General features: G+C 35.4%; 2 protein-coding genes across 2 annotated transcripts; both read right to left on the bottom strand.

Annotated features, from left to right (window-relative positions):
• Positions 1-7,612: 7,612 nt before the first annotated feature.
• Positions 7,613-8,957, bottom strand: LOC129244201 (odorant receptor 2a-like). The gene is made up of 3 exons (XM_054881814.1): positions 8,176-8,957; positions 7,734-8,094; positions 7,613-7,663 (listed from the first exon to the last, which is right to left on the bottom strand). Exons 1-3 carry the CDS (start codon positions 8,955-8,957, stop codon positions 7,613-7,615), a joined length of 1,194 nt encoding a protein of 397 aa, XP_054737789.1.
• Positions 8,958-11,494: 2,537 nt separating this feature from the next.
• On the bottom strand, positions 11,495-21,353 carry LOC129244202 (odorant receptor 7a-like). The gene is made up of 3 exons (XM_054881815.1): positions 20,695-21,353; positions 11,610-11,970; positions 11,495-11,539 (listed from the first exon to the last, which is right to left on the bottom strand). Exons 1-3 carry the CDS (start codon positions 21,351-21,353, stop codon positions 11,495-11,497), a joined length of 1,065 nt encoding a protein of 354 aa, XP_054737790.1.
• Positions 21,354-23,017: the final 1,664 nt, after the last annotated feature.

Below are 23,017 nucleotides of genomic sequence, written 5' to 3' on the forward strand. Positions count from 1 at the left end.
CCAACCTTGATAGGGCAATTCGTGCTGGACTATTCCCACCAACGCATAAAGCACCACACAAATCGTAATGCCCGTTAGCGATGCAATAGAGATGTTATGACATTGACGTACTTTTTGGTTTAGATAGGCACAATCATCCGGATACTGCTCGGCCCGCCTGTCCAACGCATGCAAATGCTATGCCGCTTTTGGTAAATCACCGCGAATGTGATAGCAAATGATGGCCTGTTTTGTGGTGGTATAGATTAGTGGAATTAACAGGCTGAAGCTTTCCAACTCTTCGGTAAATTTTTTTTGTATGGAAAAGGTTACAAGATAAAGTCCGGTAAAGAGCACCGATGCGCAGAAATTAAGTAACAGTGAATATGTCCAATAGATACGGTAGTGTGTGTCGACTGGATGTATTCCCGTTAAGCGCCAGAACAGCCAAATGTAACGCAATGCATCATGAGTGTCTAATGGATTGGTTGTCGGTAATGAGGTTGAATCTTTTCCAATGCGCATTTTACTTTTTACTATATTGTCCACTTGAAGGAAGTCTTGACTTATATATAATTTTCGATTGACTAACAGTTACTAACAGGAACCTCAAAAGTGAACGTTTAATTAAAGGGTTGAAGCATAAATATTTAGGGTAATTAGAAGGAGTTATATAATTAAAAATAATGGCGGACGCCTCTTGCAAAGAATCTATTTGAATTTCAGGGAAATGCCGAAGGGGTGTAATGGTGTTGAGCAGTAAAATAAAAATGAAAAAAAAAAATAAAAAAAAAATATGAATAATTTAAAAAATTGTATAAATTAAACGAAGGAAGAAAAATAAATTTATTAAAAACAGGAACAGTTTTTAAATTTAACGTAATAATAAAAGAAGTAAAATAAAAACATAAAAAATAGGAAATAAAAAAAAGCAAAAATTAAATAAATTAAGAATATTAAAAAAGAAAAAATTCTGTAAAATAAATTAAAATGAGGTGAACTGAAGGGATCAAATGAGTTTTAATAAAAGGGTGGGATAAATGAAAGTTAAACTAAGTGATGAAATATAGGAAATGAAATATGTAATATGTATAAGGGGGCACAAAATTAATAACCCTATCAGAAGATGTATAACTTTTGCAAATGGCCACAGTTCAACCATTTTTGATACATGTAAAATAGACGGTCAAAATAAAATTCCCATCACTCAAAATCATTTCTTGTGTTTTTATTTATTGTAGTAAAACAGTTATGCACAAACAAAACTGATTGTTAATTCTGCGTAGTCTTGTAAATTGGTGAATAGCTTAAAAAACCCCTTTTTTTATAATACAATAAAAAAATTAACGAGGTGAATTAAAACTAAATGAAAAATATGAAATAAAGTCTCTTAGAAGCAGAAAATAAATCACTTAGAAGCAGTTTATAAATAATTATTTTTTTATGTTGTGAAATTTTTTCTCACACTCAAGTTTTGTTAGTGGAACGGATCAGCAGTCCAGTTTCTAGACATTTATGTTCCTTGGATGAAACAAAATAATCTAAATGAAATAAATAATGAAATAATAAATAATTAGCTCAGTATACAAAAACAAATCCTTCCCATTTTCCATCTATCGGTCGGTCGCTCTATTTCGAGGACTAGATTGAGCGCGAGTGCTGAGTGGTGGCGACTGTGGTGAGTTTTGAAAGTCAAACTTGTATTCAAAAACTTTCTCTATGACGCAAATCACGAAATTTCTCTATTTTGAACTGCAGGCACCACACTAAACACCAACTGATGGCAAATTCAAAAATGGTATAACAAAAGATTGCACCCATCAGAGAGGTAATCGAGAAAACAAGAGGAAGAAGAAACTGCACAAACAACACATGAATAAATTGCACAAATGTGGCACTACACGCACAGCGGTACCACGAACGGGCTTATCTGTAGGATTGAGATTGGGTCTGCATCTGCATAGTTTCCATTAATCGATTAGATTCAATAACAACAAAGAAATTCTTCTGATTATCCATGAGCGACATTTTTATTGCTTTACACAAACTTTAATGCGTATATGAAATCAGTTTAAAATATTCAGTGACACCTCTACAATATTTTACTTCCATTTTATTCTTTTATTTCCGCTCAACATTTGCCTTATACTGAAACACCCTTTTAGGAAGAACTGTGCTATATAATTAAAATATGTAATTTTCTAATGAAAATTTTAGATTACAAAAGTGTAAGTAATTAGCACATAGACATTAACAACAAAGAAGAACTTTTTAAATTTTAGGCCTGCTGTGAAAATCCCCAACACACTGACTATTAACTTTGGTGATAATTACTAGGTTTGGCAAAGCAAAAGTGGGCACAGAAACACCTTTTAGAATTTTGTGAATGGATTTAGTTATGAGAGAAACAGGATGGGAGCAAAAGTTCATGAAAATGTATTATATTTATATTTCGATTTGTTTTCCACCCTGGAGCCTTAGGAAATATATATTTCTTTTGAAATACGTAAAAAGAGTGATAAAAGAACGGCATGTGCTCTGTGGTATGATTACTATTTCATTGCAAATGAGGTAACTGCAATTATCAAAGAAAACCTATTCCTAGTATATCTTTTTTTTTAATTCTTATCTGTTAAAGTATAATTCCTTACATAACTATAGAAAAGCACTTATTTACAAAATTTGATCATTTATTTGTTCCTTATTTAAATAAAATTTTATTTTTTTGTTTGGAAATGCAAAAATGCTATTTGTTATAATAATATAAATGATTGGATGTTAATTTTATTATAAAGAGGAAGGTATGCCGATAATAGTGGAAAATAACATCAGGCAAATAACCACCAGGAGAACGCTTAAAGGACAATATCTTTTTCATAAAATTTCCCATAACCGAATGGCAAAGTGGCCGTCCTATGCCCTCGCTAGCCTCACGAATTCCATCTTTGAGCTCTTTAATCGACCCTGAACTGTTGGCGTAGACCTTCTCTTTCACGTGGCTCCAAAGAAAAAAGTCACAAGGTGTTAAATCACAAGATGTCGGTGGCCAATTGGGATCACCTCTTCGAGAGATAACACGATCCGGAAACTTTTCTCGTAAAAGATCAATAGTTTCGTTGCTTGTGTGGCACGTAGCGCCGTCTCGTTGAAAATAAACCAATTCCATTCTTGCCATAAAAAATCGTTAATCATCTCTAATCTCATCTAAATAATACCTGCTATTGGAATACCCTTTAGTTCATTCTAATACAAAAACAATATAAATCCAAATTTCAAACCTTCTGCAACTTTTAAAAGAAATCTCAACAAATTTTCCAAAAAATGTTCAACTTTTTAATCAAAGTTCAATCAGTATAACTTTTTATATAGACCTGCATGAATCAATGTATGAAAGAAAATTAATTGTGCACTTCGATCTCGCTTCTCATCACAGTACCTCATCCAAAGAGGTTGTTGGGTTCTTTCGCATGCAATGGCTGCAAAATCTGCAGTGAAAATACCCGTGAGAATTCTTGGTTTGTTCTCAGGAATGGTTGTAAAGTGCGTGTACCTCTTTTTATTATACCGCCAGTAATTGCTTTGCCTAGCATAACCCAATGTATGGTGTCACCTTACGTCTCTTAGCTTTAGCTCTTCGCTTCTAAGCTACTTTTTGTCCACCAAGGTGTCGTGTTGACACTTGGTTAGGAAAGTCTCGAGCCCTATAACGAGGTCTAATAACAATACCGTATCCTCTCTAGTCAATGCATCTGTCACTTTGTTCCCAGGTATACCCTTATGCCCTGGGACCCATATGAGTCATATGCGATTGTGCATTCTTAGGAAATTCAATTTAACTAATGAGGACTTAACCTTAAAAAATGACAATGACTTCAGTGCCTCCTATCTGTCGTTCAGAATGACAATTCGCTCATTCTCGAGATGGCATACACTTCTGCCTGGAAGGTGACGGGAAAACGACACATCGGTATAGGACGCTTTGCCTTGGGCCATATAATCCAGCAGATGAACTCCAGCTTACTTTATGGCACAATTCGATCCTGAACTTATTCTCAAATTTAATAACTTTAGTGATATCATACCTGGGTAGCCGCACAAGTGGGAGCTGTTGGCTCACCGATTCCACGATCGTGGAAGAGATCACTTTTCCCTTACCAAAATCTTCCCTAAACAGTTACAAGTAAATTAACGCCAGCTGAACTCTTCTAAGATACCAATACAACTGCCACAATGATGCAAAATAAGGTATAAACAAAGATTCGTCATACTATAACCACTCATCTTTACATCGTTACAACAATGCAGCTCATCATTCATTTGATTATTTTTTATTTTTGAAACATTTCTCCACTGACCATCACATACATCCCAGTGCCCTTAACAAAAACCTACTCTGTCATCTCTCAAAGATAAACACGCTCTATGTCTAAGCAAACGAAGTCATGAGAGTTACTTACATTTTTTTAGCAGACATATCTCAAATATTTTATTTAAACTTACTTTTGCATATTAAACATCAATTAATATTATTATCAATTTTATAAAAGTTTGTATTGTAAGCCCGAAAGCCAATAGCCTTAGTTAACCGTTCGTTATAGTATTAATTGTGGATTGATTTATAATAATAAATATTTATCAATAATAATAATACTTTTGTAGTAAGCTGTCAATAAGAACAATTGTTTTTAATTTCAGAAAAAATCATATTAATAATAAGAGTCTTGTAGGAATTGCACATTCGCTAAATAACTGAAGATACTTGGTTTTTTTGCTTATTTCTTGCACCTGAAGAAGTTAAATGCCTTCCGTAAATATTTCTCATTGAAAGTCTTTTATTTCGAGATTTAAACAGCAGTTCCATGCTAGTGGAGTGGTTTTTTTGTTATTAGAATTGAAACAATTACCCCAAAAGAATGGATAATACTGCTGAAGTGACCGAATTGTAAGTAAGAGAGTTTAAGTATCTATGTTGCCGGGTAAAAGAAAACTGCGACTTCTCCTCAGAGATTAAAACAAAAATAGAAATAGCACGGCAATCGTTTTGTAACTACAAAAAAGTCCTACCATTGCTGATTTTAACTTAAATTTTCAAATGCGCGTTGCCAAATATTATGTTTCGTGAATATTGTTGCACGTAGTCGTTTTCAGACGAATACTGAAAATTCCCTGAACTGATCATGCTTCTAACAATGAAGTATTAATACGAATGCGAAGAGACCGAGAACTTCTAAAAACTATTAAACAGAGAAAAACTGCGTACCTGGGCCATATAATAAGAAATCCGAAATATCATCTATTGCAACTTATTTTAGAATGATATAGTGGACAGCAACTACAACTTAACCCTGACCTACTTCACACACAGCTCTTTCTATATGAATGTGCTCTATAAGAATACTTTTAGTTTCAGAAATGCACTGCAACACCGTGAGACGAAAATTAACTTTTATCCAAAAAAGTGTGATTTGGAAGTGAAACCAAATTTGTAAGTTTTAGTCTTTATTCTATTTTATTAAAGTTCATATGTCCGGCGTTTACATGTATTTTGTAGACAGATTTTTCAAAAGGCATTGCTGATCTTCTGGCATTGCTGGTAAAAAGTAGAACAAATTATTTTATTTTATTTAAGCTGGATATAGGTCATAGAGTGAATGTAAGTATTTAAAACAGTTTTCTGAAATTAAATTGATCAGAAAAAGAAATACTGAGTAGGTAGCATTAGAATATAAAATCCATTTTCTTAAATATCTTCTGCTTTCGCTCTTCTTCTTCTTCATCTTTATTGTAGGACCAAGTGCTGTTTTTTTGCTCGCAGCGTTTGCATTTCGACGGAGGATATTATTCGCTCTGTGGTAGTATCCATTCGAGTTTCAATTCCGTTTGTCACCATTGGCCCCTACGTATGGGCAAAACCCATACGAATATATAATAGAGTAAATATATAAAAAATGATTTTCTTTCATAATTTCTAGTTTCGGTGTCTGAAAGATTGCGAAAGTACTAAATATCTTCGTACTAACAGCCAAAATGTCAAGCGCAAACAAACAAATAACGAGACGGCGGTCGCTTAAAATTATAACATGTTGTTTTTGTACATATTAAGTATACTTTGGAGATTCGATAATACACCCTACAGCGTTAATTGATAGGTTCATTGGACCAGAAGCAGTTGGGACGACGATATGCGAAAGCTGGTTTATCTGGTGCTTGTCTGGTATTTGTTATACTCACTTGGCCTAAGCCGATATCAATGACACCGATGGCATCAAAATTTTCATACAGGTTTTCAATACAAACGCACAAGCGTTTACATGAAGCTTCCTATCTAATGCCGTTAAACCAGATGGTCAGTGAGCGAGAAAGATTCAGATTGCACTAATATATAGAACAAATTCTATTTCAAAGTATTCAAGACCAGACAGTATTTCAGGCACCTTTTATACAGCCCTGATGTGACCACGAGCTTATATAAAAAGTAAGAGAGAAGATGTTTGAATGTAAGCGTCGCGAAACCAGGCCGGCTGAGCTGTCCCCCTTCATAATTTTCCATTTGTCTACCGCAGAAGAGATTCCAAGTGCAGTTGAATCTTGTCTTAAACATTTCCATTGAAACCATACGACTGAGACACTGCCATTAAACCTGTCTCTGCAGCTTTGTTAGCCAAAGAACTACCTTCCATTGCCTTTAATCCTCTCGTGGTAGACAAAAATCGCAATCTCACATACCTAAGATGTACCATTTCTCAAAAATGTTCTCATACCGCGTCCGCTAAACTGGTGCTTGGCCGTCTTATTCAAGAAGCGACCGCAGAGAGGCAACTACATCATGGGCTCCCTAATTCCCACCCCTCTCGCATATGTAACCGCTTCAGGCAAAAGATGGTTTTGCGACCAAAAAATCAATTGTGAGTTTTTGATGGTTTTTTTTATAGTTTAAGTGCAATGCCATCATCGCTATCCAATTGTTGAAAAACATTAAAAAAGAAAATTCGAATGAAAATATGAGTTGTCTTGAGACAAAAGTAAAGTTCGTCGTTTTCGCTTAAATTCAAGTATTTCGTATCTTTATTTTTTGGGCTCAAAGCCTTCAAATCATTGTAACATTTTAGTTTAAATCAGTTAGATCTAAATATTAAAGAGTAATTAGACTCTAGACGCATCTTTCATTAAATGCTTATTATGGTGGTTAACCACCTTTTCCTAGACGAAGTCGCATATAGGTTTCTGTCGTTTGTTACTCATATAAGCCAAATAGCAAAGTATTCGGTTGCGGCCGAAAGAAAAGTTAGTCGCTTCCCAAGTATTTTTGGGCGCTCAAACAGTGAGCCTAAAATCCGATTGCCGCCTGGATATAGGAGTGAAAGTTGATCTTCTTAAAGGATATACTTTTGAGTCTAATAAAGAAATTTTCCTCCATACTGAAAGAGAAAATTGTTTATACTAATTCCATCATTATTATTATTTTTAAATTTTACCCTTGATAGTTTTAAAACTTAAAGCATCCATTGAAATAATTGAAATAAATAAGCTGTTCTTTATTAAATTAAACACTTTTCAATAGTTTGTTTTATTTTTCCAATTATCAAATAAAAAGGAATTCTTGGAAACACCATCCATTTGTGTTGTTAGTTTATTACTTGAGTTGGTTGAGTAGTGTAAACAAAGAAAAGGCAAATTTTATAATCTGAAAAAAAGCAACGCCCATTCGTACATAATTATTTTCTGAAATGTATATGGTCCAGCCTGGAACTCACCTTAACAAATGTATCCAATGATACCGGTACAATATTTCCAGCCAATATTTTATCCGCTACCTGTGAGCGTTGCATGAAAATAATCAGAGAACGACGAAATTTGTGATCCTGCTCATACCAACGACATGAAAACAGTGAATTAGTCAATTTATGCATTTCAGCTAGAGCTTCGTCCATAAACAAACAGCATGGAGCAATTTCAAATAGTACAAATACAAAATAAAGAAAAAATTTCATCAACTGTAACAAACTAAAATCTTCGCTCACGAAAGCAGCAGCAGATGTACAGAGCGCAAAAGCAGTGCTGAGAAATTGAATGAACATGGTTGCCGCAATGGCAGGCCGTATGCAATTGTAGAAGCTGGAAGAAGATTGATAAGGAATAGTCTAACATGAAACATATCAGTATGCAAATATGTAAATGATCTTAAGTGAAGCTCACCTCATGCACTCCTTGTGATCTTGCACGCAGTCCGCAAGCTGTTGATAATTTTCCATTTCTTTGTGGCTCTCGTTCGTATACTCGTACTCGAATTCACAGGCGCTTCCTAGCCGCCCAATGCGATCATTTAAGATGCGTAAATGAGCCACCAAAAGCAACAAATATACCACCGAATATATATCATTACATATAGTGGTAGTTGTTGTTATACACAGACAGAAAATCTGGAAAGCACAGGCCAATGCATAAAATCCCATGGAGTGTTGCCAATCGAAAGGCATCCAACCTTGATAGGGCAATTCGTGCTGGACTATTCCCACCAACGCATAAAGCACCAAACAAATCGTAATGCCCGTTAGCGTTGCAATGCAGATGTTATGACATTGACGTACTTTTCGGTTTAGATAGGCACAATCCTCCGGATACTGCTCGGCCCGCCTGTCCAACGCATGCAAATGCGATGCCGCCTTTGGTAAATCACCGCGAATGTGATAACAAATGATGCCCTGTTTTGAGAAGGTATAGATTAGTGGAATTAACAGGCTGAAGCTTTCCAACACTTCGGTAAAATTTTTTTGTATGGCAAAGGTTCCAAGATAAAGTCCGGTAAAGAGCACCAATGCGCAGAACAGTAACAGTGAATATGTCCAATAGATACGGTAGTGTGTGTCGACTGGATGTATTCCCGTTAAGCGCCAGGTCAGCCAAATGTAACGCAATGCATCATGAGTGTCCAATGGATTGGTTGTCGGTAATGAGGTTGAATCTTTTCCAATGCGCATTTCACTTTTTACTATATTGTCCACTTGGAGGAAGTTTTGACTTATTTATAACTTCCGATCAACTAACAGGTACTAACAGAACGTCAAAAGTCAACGTTTAATTAAAGGGTTGAATCATAAATATTTAGAGTAATTAGAAGGAATTATATAATTAAAAATAATGGCGGACGCCTCTTGCAAAGAATCTATTTGAATTTCAGGGAAATGCCGAAGGGGTGTAATAGTGTTGAGCAGTAAAATAAAATAAAAATGAAAAAATGAATAAAATAATAAAAAAACAAAAAATATGAATAAATTAAAAAATTATATAAATTAAACGAAGGAGGAAAAATAAATTTATTAAAAACAGGAACAGTTTTTAAATTTAAAGTAATAATAAAAGAAGTAATATAAAAACATAAAACATAGGAAATAAAAAAAAGCACAAATTAAATAAAATAAGAATATTAAAAAAGAAAAAATTCTGTAAAATAAATTAAAATGAGGTGAACTGAAGGGATCAAATGAGTTTTATTAAAGGGGGGGATAAATGAAAGTTAAACTAAGTGATGAAATATAGGAAATGAAATATGTAATATGTATAAGGGGGCACAAAATTAATAACCCTATCAGAAGATGTATAACTTTTGCAAATGGCCACAGTTCAATCATTTTTGATACATGTAAAATAGACGGTCAAAATAAAATTCCCATCACTCAAAATCATTTCTTGTGTTTTTATTTAGTAAAACAGTTACGCACAAACAAAACTGATTGTTAATTCTGCGTAGTCTTGTAAATTGGTGGATAGCTTAAAAAACCCCTCTTTTTATAATACAATAAAAAAATTAACGAGGTGAATTAAAACTAAATGAAAAATATGAAATAAAGTCTCTTAGAAGCAGAAAATAAATCACTTAGAAGCAGTTTATAAATAATTATTTTTTTATGTGGTGAAATTTTTTCTTACACTCAAGTTTTGTTAGTGGAACGGATCAGCAGTTCAGTTTCTAGACATTTATGTTCCTTGGATGAAACAAAATAGTCTAAATGAAATAAATAATGAAATAATTATTATTATACAAAAACAAATCCTTACCATTTGCAATCTATCATTCGGTCGCTCTATTTCGAGGGCTAGATTGAGCGCGAGTGCTGAGTGGTGGCGACTGTGGTGAGAGTCAAACTTGTATTCAAAAACTGTCTCTATGACGCAAATCACGAAATTTCTCTATTTTGAACTGCAGGCACCACACTAAACACCAACTGATGCCAAATTCAAAAATGGTATAACAAAAGATTGCACCCATCAGAGAGGTAATCGAAAAAACAAGAGGAAGAATAAACTGCACAAACAACACATGAATAAATTGCACAAATGTGGCACTACACGCACAGCGGTACCACGAACGGGCTTATCTGTAGGATTGGGATTGGGTCTGCATCTGCATAGTTTCCATTAATCGATTAGATTCAATAACAACAAAGAAATTCTTCTGATTATCCATGAGCGACATTTTTATTGCTTTACACAAACTTTAATGCGTACATGAAATCAGTTTAAAATATTCAGTGACACCTCTACAATATTTTACTTCCATTTTATTCTTTTATTTCCGCTCAATATTTGCCTTATACTGAAACACCCTTTTAGGAAGAACTGTGCTATATAATTAAAATATGTAATTTTCTAATGAAAATTTTAGATTACAAAAGTGTAAGTAATTAGCACATAGACATTAACAACAAACAAGAACTTTTTAAATTTTAGGCCTCCTGTGAAAATCCCCAACACACTGACTATTAACTTTGGTGATAATTACTAGGTTTGGCAAAGCAAAAGTGGGCACAGAAACACCTTTTAGAATTTTGTGAATGGATTTAGTTATAAGAGAAACTGGGTGGGAGCAAAAGTTCACGAAAATATATTATATTTATATTTCGATTTGTTTTCCACCCTGGAGCCTTAGGAAATATATATTTCTTTTGAAATACGTAAAAAGAGTGATAAAAGAACGACATGTGCTCTGTGGTATGATTACTATGCCGTTGCAAATGAGGTAACCTATTCCTGGAATATCTTTTTTTTAGTTCTTATCTGATAAAATATAATTCTTTACATAACTATAGAAAAGCATAAGTATGCTCATGAAATTTTCCACAACCGAATTGCAAAGTGGCCGTCCTATGCCCTCGATAGCCTCACGAGTTCCATCTTTGAGGTCTTGAATCGACCCTGGACTGTTGACGTAGGACTTCTCTTTCACGTGTTCCAAAAGAAAAAAGTTACAAGGTGTTAAATCACAAGATCTCGGTGGCCAATTGTGATCACCTCTTCGAGAGATAAGACGGTCCGGAAACTTTGAATCACTTTGAAAATTATGTGCACAAATATTTGTTTCCAATTTGATTGTTTAACTTTTTAGCCATGTTTTTAGTTACATTTTTTAATCAATTTTCACATAAACTATAATATCTAGAATTTTTTTTATTTTAGGTCATAGGGATGCCTTCAATTGCACTTTACAGTTCTTTACAAAAGTGATCCTTCTAAAAATTTACCCCTTCAAAATTGTAAACATCGAGAAAGAAAATTTTATGATCTGCAAAACAAATAAAAGGAGAAAAATGTCATTAAATTTATTTACATTACTCCCACCACAAAAAACTTACATTCAGGAAAGTCTGCAGCGTGATCGGCACCAAATTTTCAGCCATTAGGATATTTGTACGTTGTGAGCGCAGCATAAAAAATATCAGCATTTTACGGAATTCCTTATTCTGCTCATACCATTGGCAATCGTACATAGCCGTGGTCAGTTGGCTGCACTCCTCCATCAGCGCATTCACATACCAGCAGCAGGGTAGCGCCTCAATCAGCACAGCGAAAATATAGGTGGCAGCGATGAGCATTTGCGCAGCATCGCGCTCAAAGGCCACGTAATTGACGGCGGTGAGGCAGAGCACGAAGGCGGTGATGCAGAATTGCATGAAAATGGTGCGTGATATGACCGGACGTATGCAAGCGAAGTAACTGTAAAGTGAAGTATACATACATATTTGTTGGAAAGATTTTAATGGAAAGTAAAATGTGTGAAAAAGCCAGTAAAGGGTATCGCACACCCTGTAATTGTAAACAACATAATTGCTCCTGGCTAATAGTGTGTATGTGTGTGTGTTGCTGTGAATAAATTTTTATATGTGTGTGCTTTTTTGTGCGCCTGACTTTCGCATGTAACCATTGCGTCGCTGACACGCAACGCCGAATACGCGCTTCAGCACCTGAGTGTTTAGCGGTCTTAGGGTGTTAGGAAATTGTCTTGCATACCTGCGGGCGCCGAGGCTAGACAAGTTTAGTTGCACTAACAGTGACCAAGTTGCTACCAGCGAGCGCTACAAATATTTGAAACTTTGCAAACATTATTTTTGCTGATGGAAGGTGGCCGTTGTTGGCTGGTGTTATTCGCGGTGTTGTTGCTGGAGTGCTGTGGCTGCTACAACGTGCTAAAATGGACTGAAATGCGCTTAAAAGTGCTGTTAAAAGTTTTGTGAGTACCTGATTTAAATGTTAATGTTGATGATACGCTAAGTAGCTTTGCAGCCAAAAGTTTGTGTTATTTCGCCAGAGACTTGTGCAACCTGCCGCAAGCGAGCGTATTTGCAACATGCAACCGCAGCGCCTGCTGATGGAGGCAGCTACTAGCTAGTCATCAATAGTCGTAAGTATGCTGTTGCTGTTGCATGTGCTAGCGTGGCATTTTTGGCTGTTTGTCTGTGCGGCCGCCACACCTGCAACAATTTCAGCCGTTAGCGTATTTGTTGGTGCCCCCTTTGGTTCTGTGATGATTCCTACTACATATTTATGTTCGTGTTTTTGCTGCTTTTGAAAAGTTTCTTTTTTATTGTATTTATTGCTAAATCTAAGGTGCACTGCTTTATTGCAAGTTACTTTGCCCCAGGCAACCTCACAACTTGGCGCATAGTTTGGTCGCTGGAATTTTCAATAAATACCAAAATGCTCCTTAGAATTTGCTGTAGTGATTCGTGTTATCGACTCAACGCTGTTCTGCGAGCAAATGCTAATTCACTCATAACCAATGTATTATAGCCATGACAGAATTTAGCAAATCGTTGTTGGTGTGGCTGCATAAAGTCAAAACTTAAGCAACAAAAAAAACAAAAAACAGAAGAAGCAAATTACAATTTTTAACACTGGAATTTTGAGCAGTTTGTAAATTGAATTTTATAGCCTAAGGAAAAGCTAAGATAAAATTTTCTGACTTAAATGAAAGTATTTAATAGACTGCAAACGGTGAGAAGCACAATATTAGTGGAGATTTCTAAGTTGGTATTATTGATTTAAAATTGTTAGTGTTCTTGTTGGACAAATGCAACAGTGCGAAGCAATTTCGTCTGCGAGTTTTTTGCGCCATCTATAAATCATTTTTGTATTTTTGTTTATTTGTATTTTGTATTCAACATTTTTATTCTGTGTAATATTTTTTCAACATACATTCAATATTCCGCACTTTCGTTTCTTGATAATTTTTTCTGTTCAATTTGAATAAAGCGTGCTCTGAGCAATAGTTCTGATGTACGAGCTTCGTTACATAACTGTGCTGTGCTCACAATAACAGCAGCGCGACATATTGAAAAGTTTTGACTATTTATTAATTGCGTATTTAATTTTTTGAAAAATATAGTTTACATTTCAACGCAAACCAATATAATATAATAATAAAATACATATATCTCTCTAATAAAAGCATGAACGGCAAAATTAAAACTTAATAAACTTGAAACCGTCTATCCTTTTTCGCGTTGTGTAATTTGTTAGTTTTCTCCGAAATTTAGAAACTGTACATTACAAATTACAAAGTGAGTTCCACGTATGAAAGGCGATTTGTAGCTCCGTTCCCATGTAAGCACCTTAAAGGTCCAAACTTATCACGTGCAACAGCACCAAAAAATTTGAAGAAGTCGAAGTCGTTCACAAATAAATCGGTGGTACGGTACACCCAAGTTAAAAACGTCGACGGTCTAAAAAAGCATCTCTCCAAAGGAAGACCAGAAGATCATCGGTTTGTTAGTAACCAGGGCGAACTTACCGTTGCGTGAAGCTGAAGCAGTTTTAAGAAAACGTCGTGTTGGTGTGTCGAAAGATAAGATTCGAGGATGTTTGCGGAATACCTCAAATTCCAAATCACATGGAAAATACTGCCGCTCTCATTATTGCACATTGAAAAACGACGTGCATGGGCTAAGGAAAACTCAGAACGGAATTGGGCAAACGTAATATTCGTTGAATCTTCCCTTTGCGCGAATAGTTGAATACGTCAGTAGTAGTAAAGGTTTGAGGAATAAAATTTACCAAAAAGCATTATTACCGTCAGCTCCAAGGATACTTGGAAAACTAGCCTACCGAAGATTTTACAAGAAGACAACGATCCCAAGCATCGAAGCCGAAGTTGAATTGAATTGGTTTAATCTAATAGTTTCTAAGTTTTGGCGGTTACGTTTGTATTAGACATACTGTAATTTAAAGCTTCGAACTTTGTGCAAAATTTACAATAAAAAATTTTCTTCAAAATTGCATACTTCCTGATAAGAACTTTTGAATACGCAGTTTCATACCCCATTGAATTATGGTATAATAAGGTGCTTGAAATCCAATCTCAATTGGAGTGTTTGAGAGAAAGATTATGTGGAAGATTTTTGGACCTTTGCACTTTGGTGACGGCGAGTATTGGAGGCGATGGAACGCTGAGCTGTATGGGCTTTACGACGACAAAGACATAACGCAGCGAATAAAGATCCAGCGGCTACGTTGGCTGGGTCATGTCGTCCGAATGGATGCCAACACTCCGGCTTTGAAAGTACTCGATGCGGTACCAGCTGGTGGTAACAGAGGAAGAGGAAGGCCTCCTCTGCGTTGGAAAGATCAGGTGGAGAAGGACTTGGCTTCGTGTTTCCACTGGCACCGGCTAGCTCGAGAAAGAAACGACTGGCGCGCTTTGTTAAAATTTCGCCGAAAATAAATGGGCTAAAAAGCTGCACACTAAAAATGGTGAAATATTGATGAAAATTGTTGAATTTTCTCAGTATACGAACACAATTAGACATATTCCAACTTGGAGCGATAACACTGTGGTACAAAAAAAAAAGTTGCAAAAAAACTTTGGATCGGACATGGTGAGGGTTGTAGCTTATGAAAAACTGAAAAGAATGGTATGTATTAAATTTTGAATACACCCTCAAAATCTCGTTTTAGAGCCAAAAACCCGTTTTTAGGCATATTCATGTACAAAATACGTCGTATCTTTGTCATTTTTTGACGAAATTAAAAATTTTTTTTTCAATTTCCAGCTAAAAGTTTAACCTTTCCAACCGTGAAAGAATTTTTTTATTATCTTTTGAATTAATGGAGATAGAGACCAAAAACTTTCAAAAAATTTGATTTTTTTACTTATTTTTCAACTTTGAGACTAGTTGGTAGCTTTAATTTTATATAAAACATCTATTTTCTCTTACTACATCAAAAGTGTATTTAATTTTGCTTTTAATGACCCCTAATTCAAAAGAATTCGTTAGAAATTATCCAAGGAATTGCGTTTATAAGATTATAGTCACTTTACTAGTTTTACAAGTAATGTGATATTTTTTCTATTCTTACTTTCTCGTATTTTTTTTTTTGCATTTTATGCACTTTTCTATACTTTTTCCACAAAATTATCAGTGTGTAGAGTTTAATAATATGTTTATCTGATACTATAGAATAATAATAAATATATGATAAGTTTGATTTTTCCATATCATTGGACTCAAAAGTTGTAGATGATTGTTATTCTTTTTTGATTTTGCTAGTTTTAATTTTGAAGAACAAGCTACACAAATACACTCTGGTTCATACCATTTACTAGTTACGTATGCGCGGTTAAAAATTTCATTATACACTAGAACCATTGCTTTATTGTTTTCAAATTTTAAACGATGCTTCTTATCTATAAACCAGCCGCAAATGTAGCAAAAGCTATTTCGATTTTCGCAAATCATTTATGATCACACGTTTTTTGTATCTTTAGCACATAAACGACATGACAGTTCCGTTTTATTGATTGATGAAGGAGTCCTATGCTACAATGGAGAAAATACTTCAAATGATAAAATATAATGAGCATAAGTGGCGAATTGTTGCAGATTTAAAAGTTTTAACAATTTTGTTCGGCATGCAAGATGGATATACCAAAATTCTATACTATTTTTGTGAGTGGGATAGTCGAGCACCGAATAAGTATGAAAAAACAGAGATGCCCTCAATGCATTTCGCTCAATAAGATTGAGGGAAAATTTATTATTATTCTATAGTATCAGATAAACATATTATTAAACTCTACACACTGATAATTTTGTGCAAAAAGTATAGAAAAGTGCATAAAATGCAAAAAAAAAAAAAATACGAGGAAGTAAGAATAGAAAAAATATCACATTACTTGTAAAACTAGTAAAGTGACTATAATCTTATAAACGCAATTCCTTGGATAATTTCTAACGAATTCTTTTGAATTAGGGGTCATTAAAAGCAAAATTAAATACACTTTTGATGTAGTAAGAGAAAATAGATATTTTATATAAAATTAAAGCTACCAACTAGTCTCAAAGTTGAAAAATAAGTAAAAAAATCAAATTTTTTGAAAGTTTTTGGTCTCTATCTCCATGAATTCAAAAGATAATAAAAAAATTCTTTCACGGTTGGAAAGGTTAAACTTTTAGCTGGAAAATGAAAAAAAAAAATTAATTTCGTCAAAAAATGACATAGATACGATGTATTTTGTACATGAATATGCCTAAAAACGGTTTTTTGGCTCTAAAACGAGATTTTGAGGGTGTATTCAAAATTTAATACATACCATTCTTTTCAGTTTTTCATAAGCTACAACCATCACCATGTCCGATCCAAAGTTTTTTTGCAACTTTTGTTTTTGTACCACAGTGTAATATGCGCAGAGGGATTTGTTTTTTATAGTAATTCTTTAGTCCTTCTTAAAGGTGTAGCCCAGCAGTATGCATTATCATTTAATAAAAAAAAAAAACAATCACCGGTGCACGTAAATTTGATTCTTTTTTACCTTATGAAATCAATGAATATAAATGTACAACTGTTTTTGCTTTGAATGATAGCTCATACTCCTTATTTCAGATTTTATAATATTTTTGATTAAAATGATTTTGTATTGTTGAACATGAACTTTATGAGGGTATACTACTTCACTTTTCCATTTGTGGAACAACATCAAGACGCACACCACAAATAGGAGGAGGAGCTCGGCCAAACACACAAAAAGGGTGTGCGCGCCAATTATGTGGGCAAAAGTAAGGTGAACTTATTTGTCAAACTTCGCGGGACTAAAATTTCGCTCCAATTATTTTTTTCATGAGTTGGCAGCACTGTTAATAACATCTGGGCCAACTTTCATGTGAATGTCATTATCAGTAATATATTTACGCTTGTGTTTACCAAACGACCAAGAGTGCATTTTTCGATTTTTACAATGTATGATTTGATTGAGCAGAGAAGTGCCATCAAATTTTGTTTGCGGAATGAAATTTCGGCTGCGGAAACGTTTAGCATGCAGAAGGCATTTCGTGATTCGACCATGTCGCAGAAAAATGTTTATAAGTGGTACAAAGACTTCAAAGAGGGTCGAGAATGTGTTGATGACTTGGAGCGCTCCGGATGACCATCGACGTCAACAGATGACCAACACGTCAATAAAGTGAAGGAGTTAGTGCTCAAAAATCGTCGGTTGACTGTTAAAGACCTTACTGATATAATCGGAATATCAGAAGGATCTGTGAAAACCATTTTGAAATACCATTTGGGCCTACGAAAAGTCAAATCTTGTTTGGTACCGAAAACTCTCAATTTCTTGGAAAAAAGTCGTCGCGTTGATGTGTGTGAAACAATGCTTTCAGACTATCAGGACAAGCTCAAATGCATGATTACGGGAGATGAGACTTAGATTTATGCTTACGACCCTGAAACAACCGACCAATCAAGCGAATATCGTGCTAAAGGCGAGGCCAGACTGAAAAAGGCATGTCAAAGTCGTTCAAAAATAAAGGTCATGATGACAGTTTTTTTCGATTTTCGTGGTGTGGTGCACTATGAATTCCTTCCACCTGGCCAAAATGTTACTCGTAATAAGGAATATTATTTGAGCGTTATGCGTCGTTTACGTGAAGCAATTCGTCTAAAAAGACCAGAATTATGGGCGAACAACTCTTGGTTTTTGCATCACGATAATGCACCGTCTCACACTGCCCTCGTTCTTCGTGACCATTTTGCCAAAAATTCCAGGCATATCGTTCCGCAACCACCGTATTCGCCTGATTTGACTCCGCGTGACTTCTGGCTATTCCCAAAACTCAAGAGACCACTCCAGGGAACGCGTTTCGAGTTGATTGAGGAGATAAAAGCTGAGTCGAAGAAGGTGCTGATGACTATACCGGAAGTGGACTATTTGGCATGTTTCGGGGAATGGAAAAATCGTTGGCATAAGTGTATTTCATCGAGAGGGAATTATTTTGAAGGGGATGAAATTGATTTACAAGAATAAATAAAGATTTTTCATTTTATAACCAAATTCACCTTACTTTTTGCCCACAGTATATATACTACTTCACAAAATAGAGTCCTCCGAGTAGGTCCTCTTATTATATTATTAAAATATTTTTTGGTGGTAATTTATACATTTAAACAGCAAAATATCATCTGAAAATCTAATATTGGCGAGTCAAAAGAGTTTTCTAAAAAATTTCATCAGCCTTCGGGCATTGCGAACCAAGCCATGTTGACGGATTGATGTAGCCGAAAACTCAAAAGTGTGTTTCGCCAGTAACAAATTTATTCATCCTTATATATTAGTATTTTTTGCTGCTTTAATAAAAATATGATCTTATAACTTCAAATTATAGGGCATAAAAACATCACCAGCAAAATTTATTATTGATAGATTTTGAGTTCCAAATTCAATTCGCATTAAGGGAGTTCTGCGTCGCTAGCTACAATGCGCCGGGTGCGTCATAGAATAGTGAACGGCTTTTAGATATAGAGGTTAGCCGCGAATAAGTTCAGACATATTGACAGGTAAAGGATGACCATAGTGGGAAAGACGGTCATGACGGTTGAACTTACACCACAACTGGCAATGAGAAAGCAAATTGATGACTCCTTTAAATAAGCATCCAGTCCCACTTTTTTCCTCTGTCTTTTCTTAGGACTTTTTACTGAGGAGTCTCCCCTAGGACAATAAACATAGAGATTTTTGATTGATAGCAGTTGGTTGTGTGTAGATATGCATAAAAAGTGGCAGCATCTCTCAATTTAGAAGTGTTTAGGTTTCTCATGGAACGGCACTTAAACAGTGAAACGGAAGGCAAGAAGAAAATCCACTATTTAACCAACTCAGTACAAAAATTGCAGGTTGAATAAATTAGAACAAATATGAGTGAAAGTCATATTTTCATCGAAAAAATTAGATGCAGAAATAGAAAATTTTATTGACGAACTGAAAAAGTTGATGGAATTAGCTAAGGCCCATGAAATGACTTTAATAATGGGTGACCTTAATGCTAAAGTTGGCAATGAAAGGGTTGAAGGCATTGTAGTATCCTTTGATAAGAGGGCAGAAAAACGAAAGAGGTGATACAATTTGTTTCATAAAATTCTGTCAAGAAGAAAACTTAAAGATAAATGTCACATGGGTTAGCTCACCAAGAAGATGTATTTATGCACGAAAAATTTCCTTACGATAACGATAATGATAAAGATAATATCGTAAGAAATCAAATAAATTACATTTTTATTAATTAAAGTGCACAATCATCAGTTGCAAAAGTTTTTACATACCCAGGTACTGATGTACTATCCGACCACAATTTATTAACTGCCAAAATTAAAATAAGACTGTCGCATACAAAAAAGCGTGAACAAAATCACAGCGAGACGCTTCAACCTCTTCAGGATCAAGATATTAACGCTGCTATTAGGGAAGTCAAACCCGAAAATATTGCGAAATTGACTTATCAAAGCAACAACATGGAACGTATGAATATTGAAACAATATGGAATCATTTCTAAAAGTAACGAGTATCAACAAATTAGAGGCGTTTGAGATGCAGTGCTATCGGCGTATGATGAAAAAGCTCCTCATAAAAATATCTGCCTTTCGGAGTCCTTCCATTTGTGGAAATGTTGTCACGATGCCACAAATAGGAGGAGGAGCTAAATAAATTTATTTCTGTCAACTTTCAAATAAAAAAAGATAATTACAAGTTCTTTAAAAACTAATTTAGAGTCTCAACTTTTAAGTTTTTAGAACAATGAAATGTATTCAGCATTTGTCCACAAAATCACTCAGTAGCAACAAAATCTGAAATTCAAAAGTTAGGACAGATGGGACGTGCCATTTGTTAAGTTTCTTCATAAAAATGTGAGCATTTTTGAGTTGATAATGTTAAAAGCTTTAAAGGCTCAACTTCTTTGTATTGTTCACATGTGAAAAAGCCAACATTTAAATGTAAATTTCGATTTCGAGTTATTCACCAACAAAAATTGAAGCGAAGCAATGAATACTACGTATGACTAGTCTCCACTAGACTTTCAAAATCATTTTGGGCCTTTGCTTTCCCTTTCAATCTTTCCACAGGGAATATTTAACACTAAATTTTATTTGCTTCACATTTTTCAATAACTTACCCCAACAAATTCTTATGGTCCTCTATGCAATTCTTCAGTTCTTCAATATTATCTTCCACGCTCAGTACACCTTCTTTACCGATGCGACTGATACGCGCCGACAACGCACGTAGGTGGCCAATCATTACGGCTAGATAACACTGTGAATACATATCGTTGTTAACATTTTGCAACACAAAAAAACTCATAACCGCGAAATTCTGATAAATCAGTGTTAAAGTCAAATTCTTTTCTGGATCAGCAGTGAATTTTGGAAACCAACCATCGTAAACCATCTGACGTAAAGAAAACCCGATATATGCGAATCCGCTACTACTCAGCTCATAAACAAACATATAGGCGGCATAGTACAAATGACAAATCCGTATGGCTGTGAGTAAATGTTGGCGATCAACCGCATGACTATTGCAGCGCGCGTCCAATTTAGTCAAATAAAAGTTGACTTGCAGTAGCTTCGAGCGATGCAACCAAAGTGAGAATTGTTTGGCAGTGGCCATAGTTATTGTGACACCCAAATAAAGTAGACCAATAAGTTGCGGCATATTTTCAATGAAAAACAATTTAGTGATCATTGTGACGGGCAAGAGTATGCCCAAGAATACATTAATGGACGCTGAGTAGATGAAGTAGAGGCGGCGATGTCGAAGTGGCGGATCCATGCCAATCAGACGCCAATTAAGCCAGATGTAACGAAAAGCGCGAGCTGAATTTATTGGACTGGCAGTGTCGGCTATTTGTAGTACTGCAGACATATTTGCGATGGCGCTGCTAATGGCAAGTAACTGTGATAAATAAGTGTTAGACGGTGCGTATGAGTAACTTTTGGTTGGAGCCTTCGCATTTATAAGTTCAATCGCTGTACCACTAATGTGTGAAAATTATTGTTGTAAATAATATTAAAATTTGTTTGAATGCCGCATTAAAGTTGCATACGTTTTCCTAATAAGAACTTAAACTTTGCAGACACTAATGAGGTTTTTTTGACATTTTTTTACATGTCCAGACAGAGGCGGCAATTTATTATCGAGTTGATTACCAAAAAGTTCATTGATTAAACGCGCAAATGACGTTGGTGGTTTGCCAGGCCCTTTGGTGTGGGTGTCAGTTTATCCTGGTGGTTAGCGGATGGCGCATGTGCAACAATTTCAGCAAATACCTGACTTGTGCAACGAAGTGGAAAATACAACAAAAAATCACTGCAAATTACAACAATAAAAGTGAAACAAAGCAGAAATTGCAGAAATAAAAGCAAAAACACAAAACTACAACTAAATGTAATAAGAAACACAATAGCTTAAATAAAAAAATCTGCGAAAATGCGGAAAAAATGCGAAAACTCAATTAGAGCCGGGCAAATGTTGCACCTTCCACCAACTGCATGAATAGCAGCAATAGCGCAAATAACAACAATAAAAGGAAATTGCAACGCTGCCACAAAATCCAGCCAAATCCAGAAAAGTAAAAGCAAAAGAGTGAAGAAAAAAAAACACACGTGCAAATGGAAATGGAAATGGTTGAGCGCCTAGACGATGAACGGGAGATCAAATCGAATTTATTACAGCATTACGAGGCTAAGCAAAAAAAGTAAAACAACAATAGTAACAGCAAGTGAAGTGTGAGAATGCAGAAAAGTTTAACAGCCGGACCGCATGAATACGAAAAAATCCAGGTAAAAGCAACATGAAGGACCACACAGTGGCAGGAATTCCGTGGCACCGGCCAAAGGCGTAGGAGAAGCACACGAGCACTGCTGAATAACTACGGCAACTTAACTCATTTAAGCTCTTCGCTTCATTACGCTGCAAATTTTGCTGGCATTGCAATTGCTACAACAACAACAACAATCATATAAACGTTGCTAGCCAGCAAGTGGACACCGCCTTGCAACTGCATCACCGCACCGCATAGACATAACAATCAGTAGCAGCCGTTTCGCGCAAAATCGAAGCACAACAAGCAAGCCACCCCATGCCGTGCCACCAAAATGATAACTCTCCAGCCATTTGGAGTGAATTGAATGGAGTGGAGAGGAGTTCAGTTGAGTTGAGTTGAATTGAGGTGGGGGGCTATGGTGCGCAGGTTGAGACCTCAATTATGGCCGCGTAATTGCATTTGCACAACGACAATTGTACTAAAATGGAAATGAACTAGCGGAGATGGCGGCAAGTGGTTGGTAGGAGCTCTTGTGGAGATGCCTAATGGCGTTCAATAAGCGTACAATAAAAAACATACGCACACCTACACAATAGCACGGGAGTGACACATGTTGACGTACTTTGCCTTTGTTGTTGTCTGTTTTGTAGTTGTACTTATTGAGTAGGCT

Source organism: Anastrepha obliqua, chromosome 4 (assembly GCF_027943255.1).
Source record: "Anastrepha obliqua isolate idAnaObli1 chromosome 4, idAnaObli1_1.0, whole genome shotgun sequence".
Lineage (NCBI taxonomy): Eukaryota > Metazoa > Arthropoda > Insecta > Diptera > Tephritidae > Anastrepha > Anastrepha obliqua.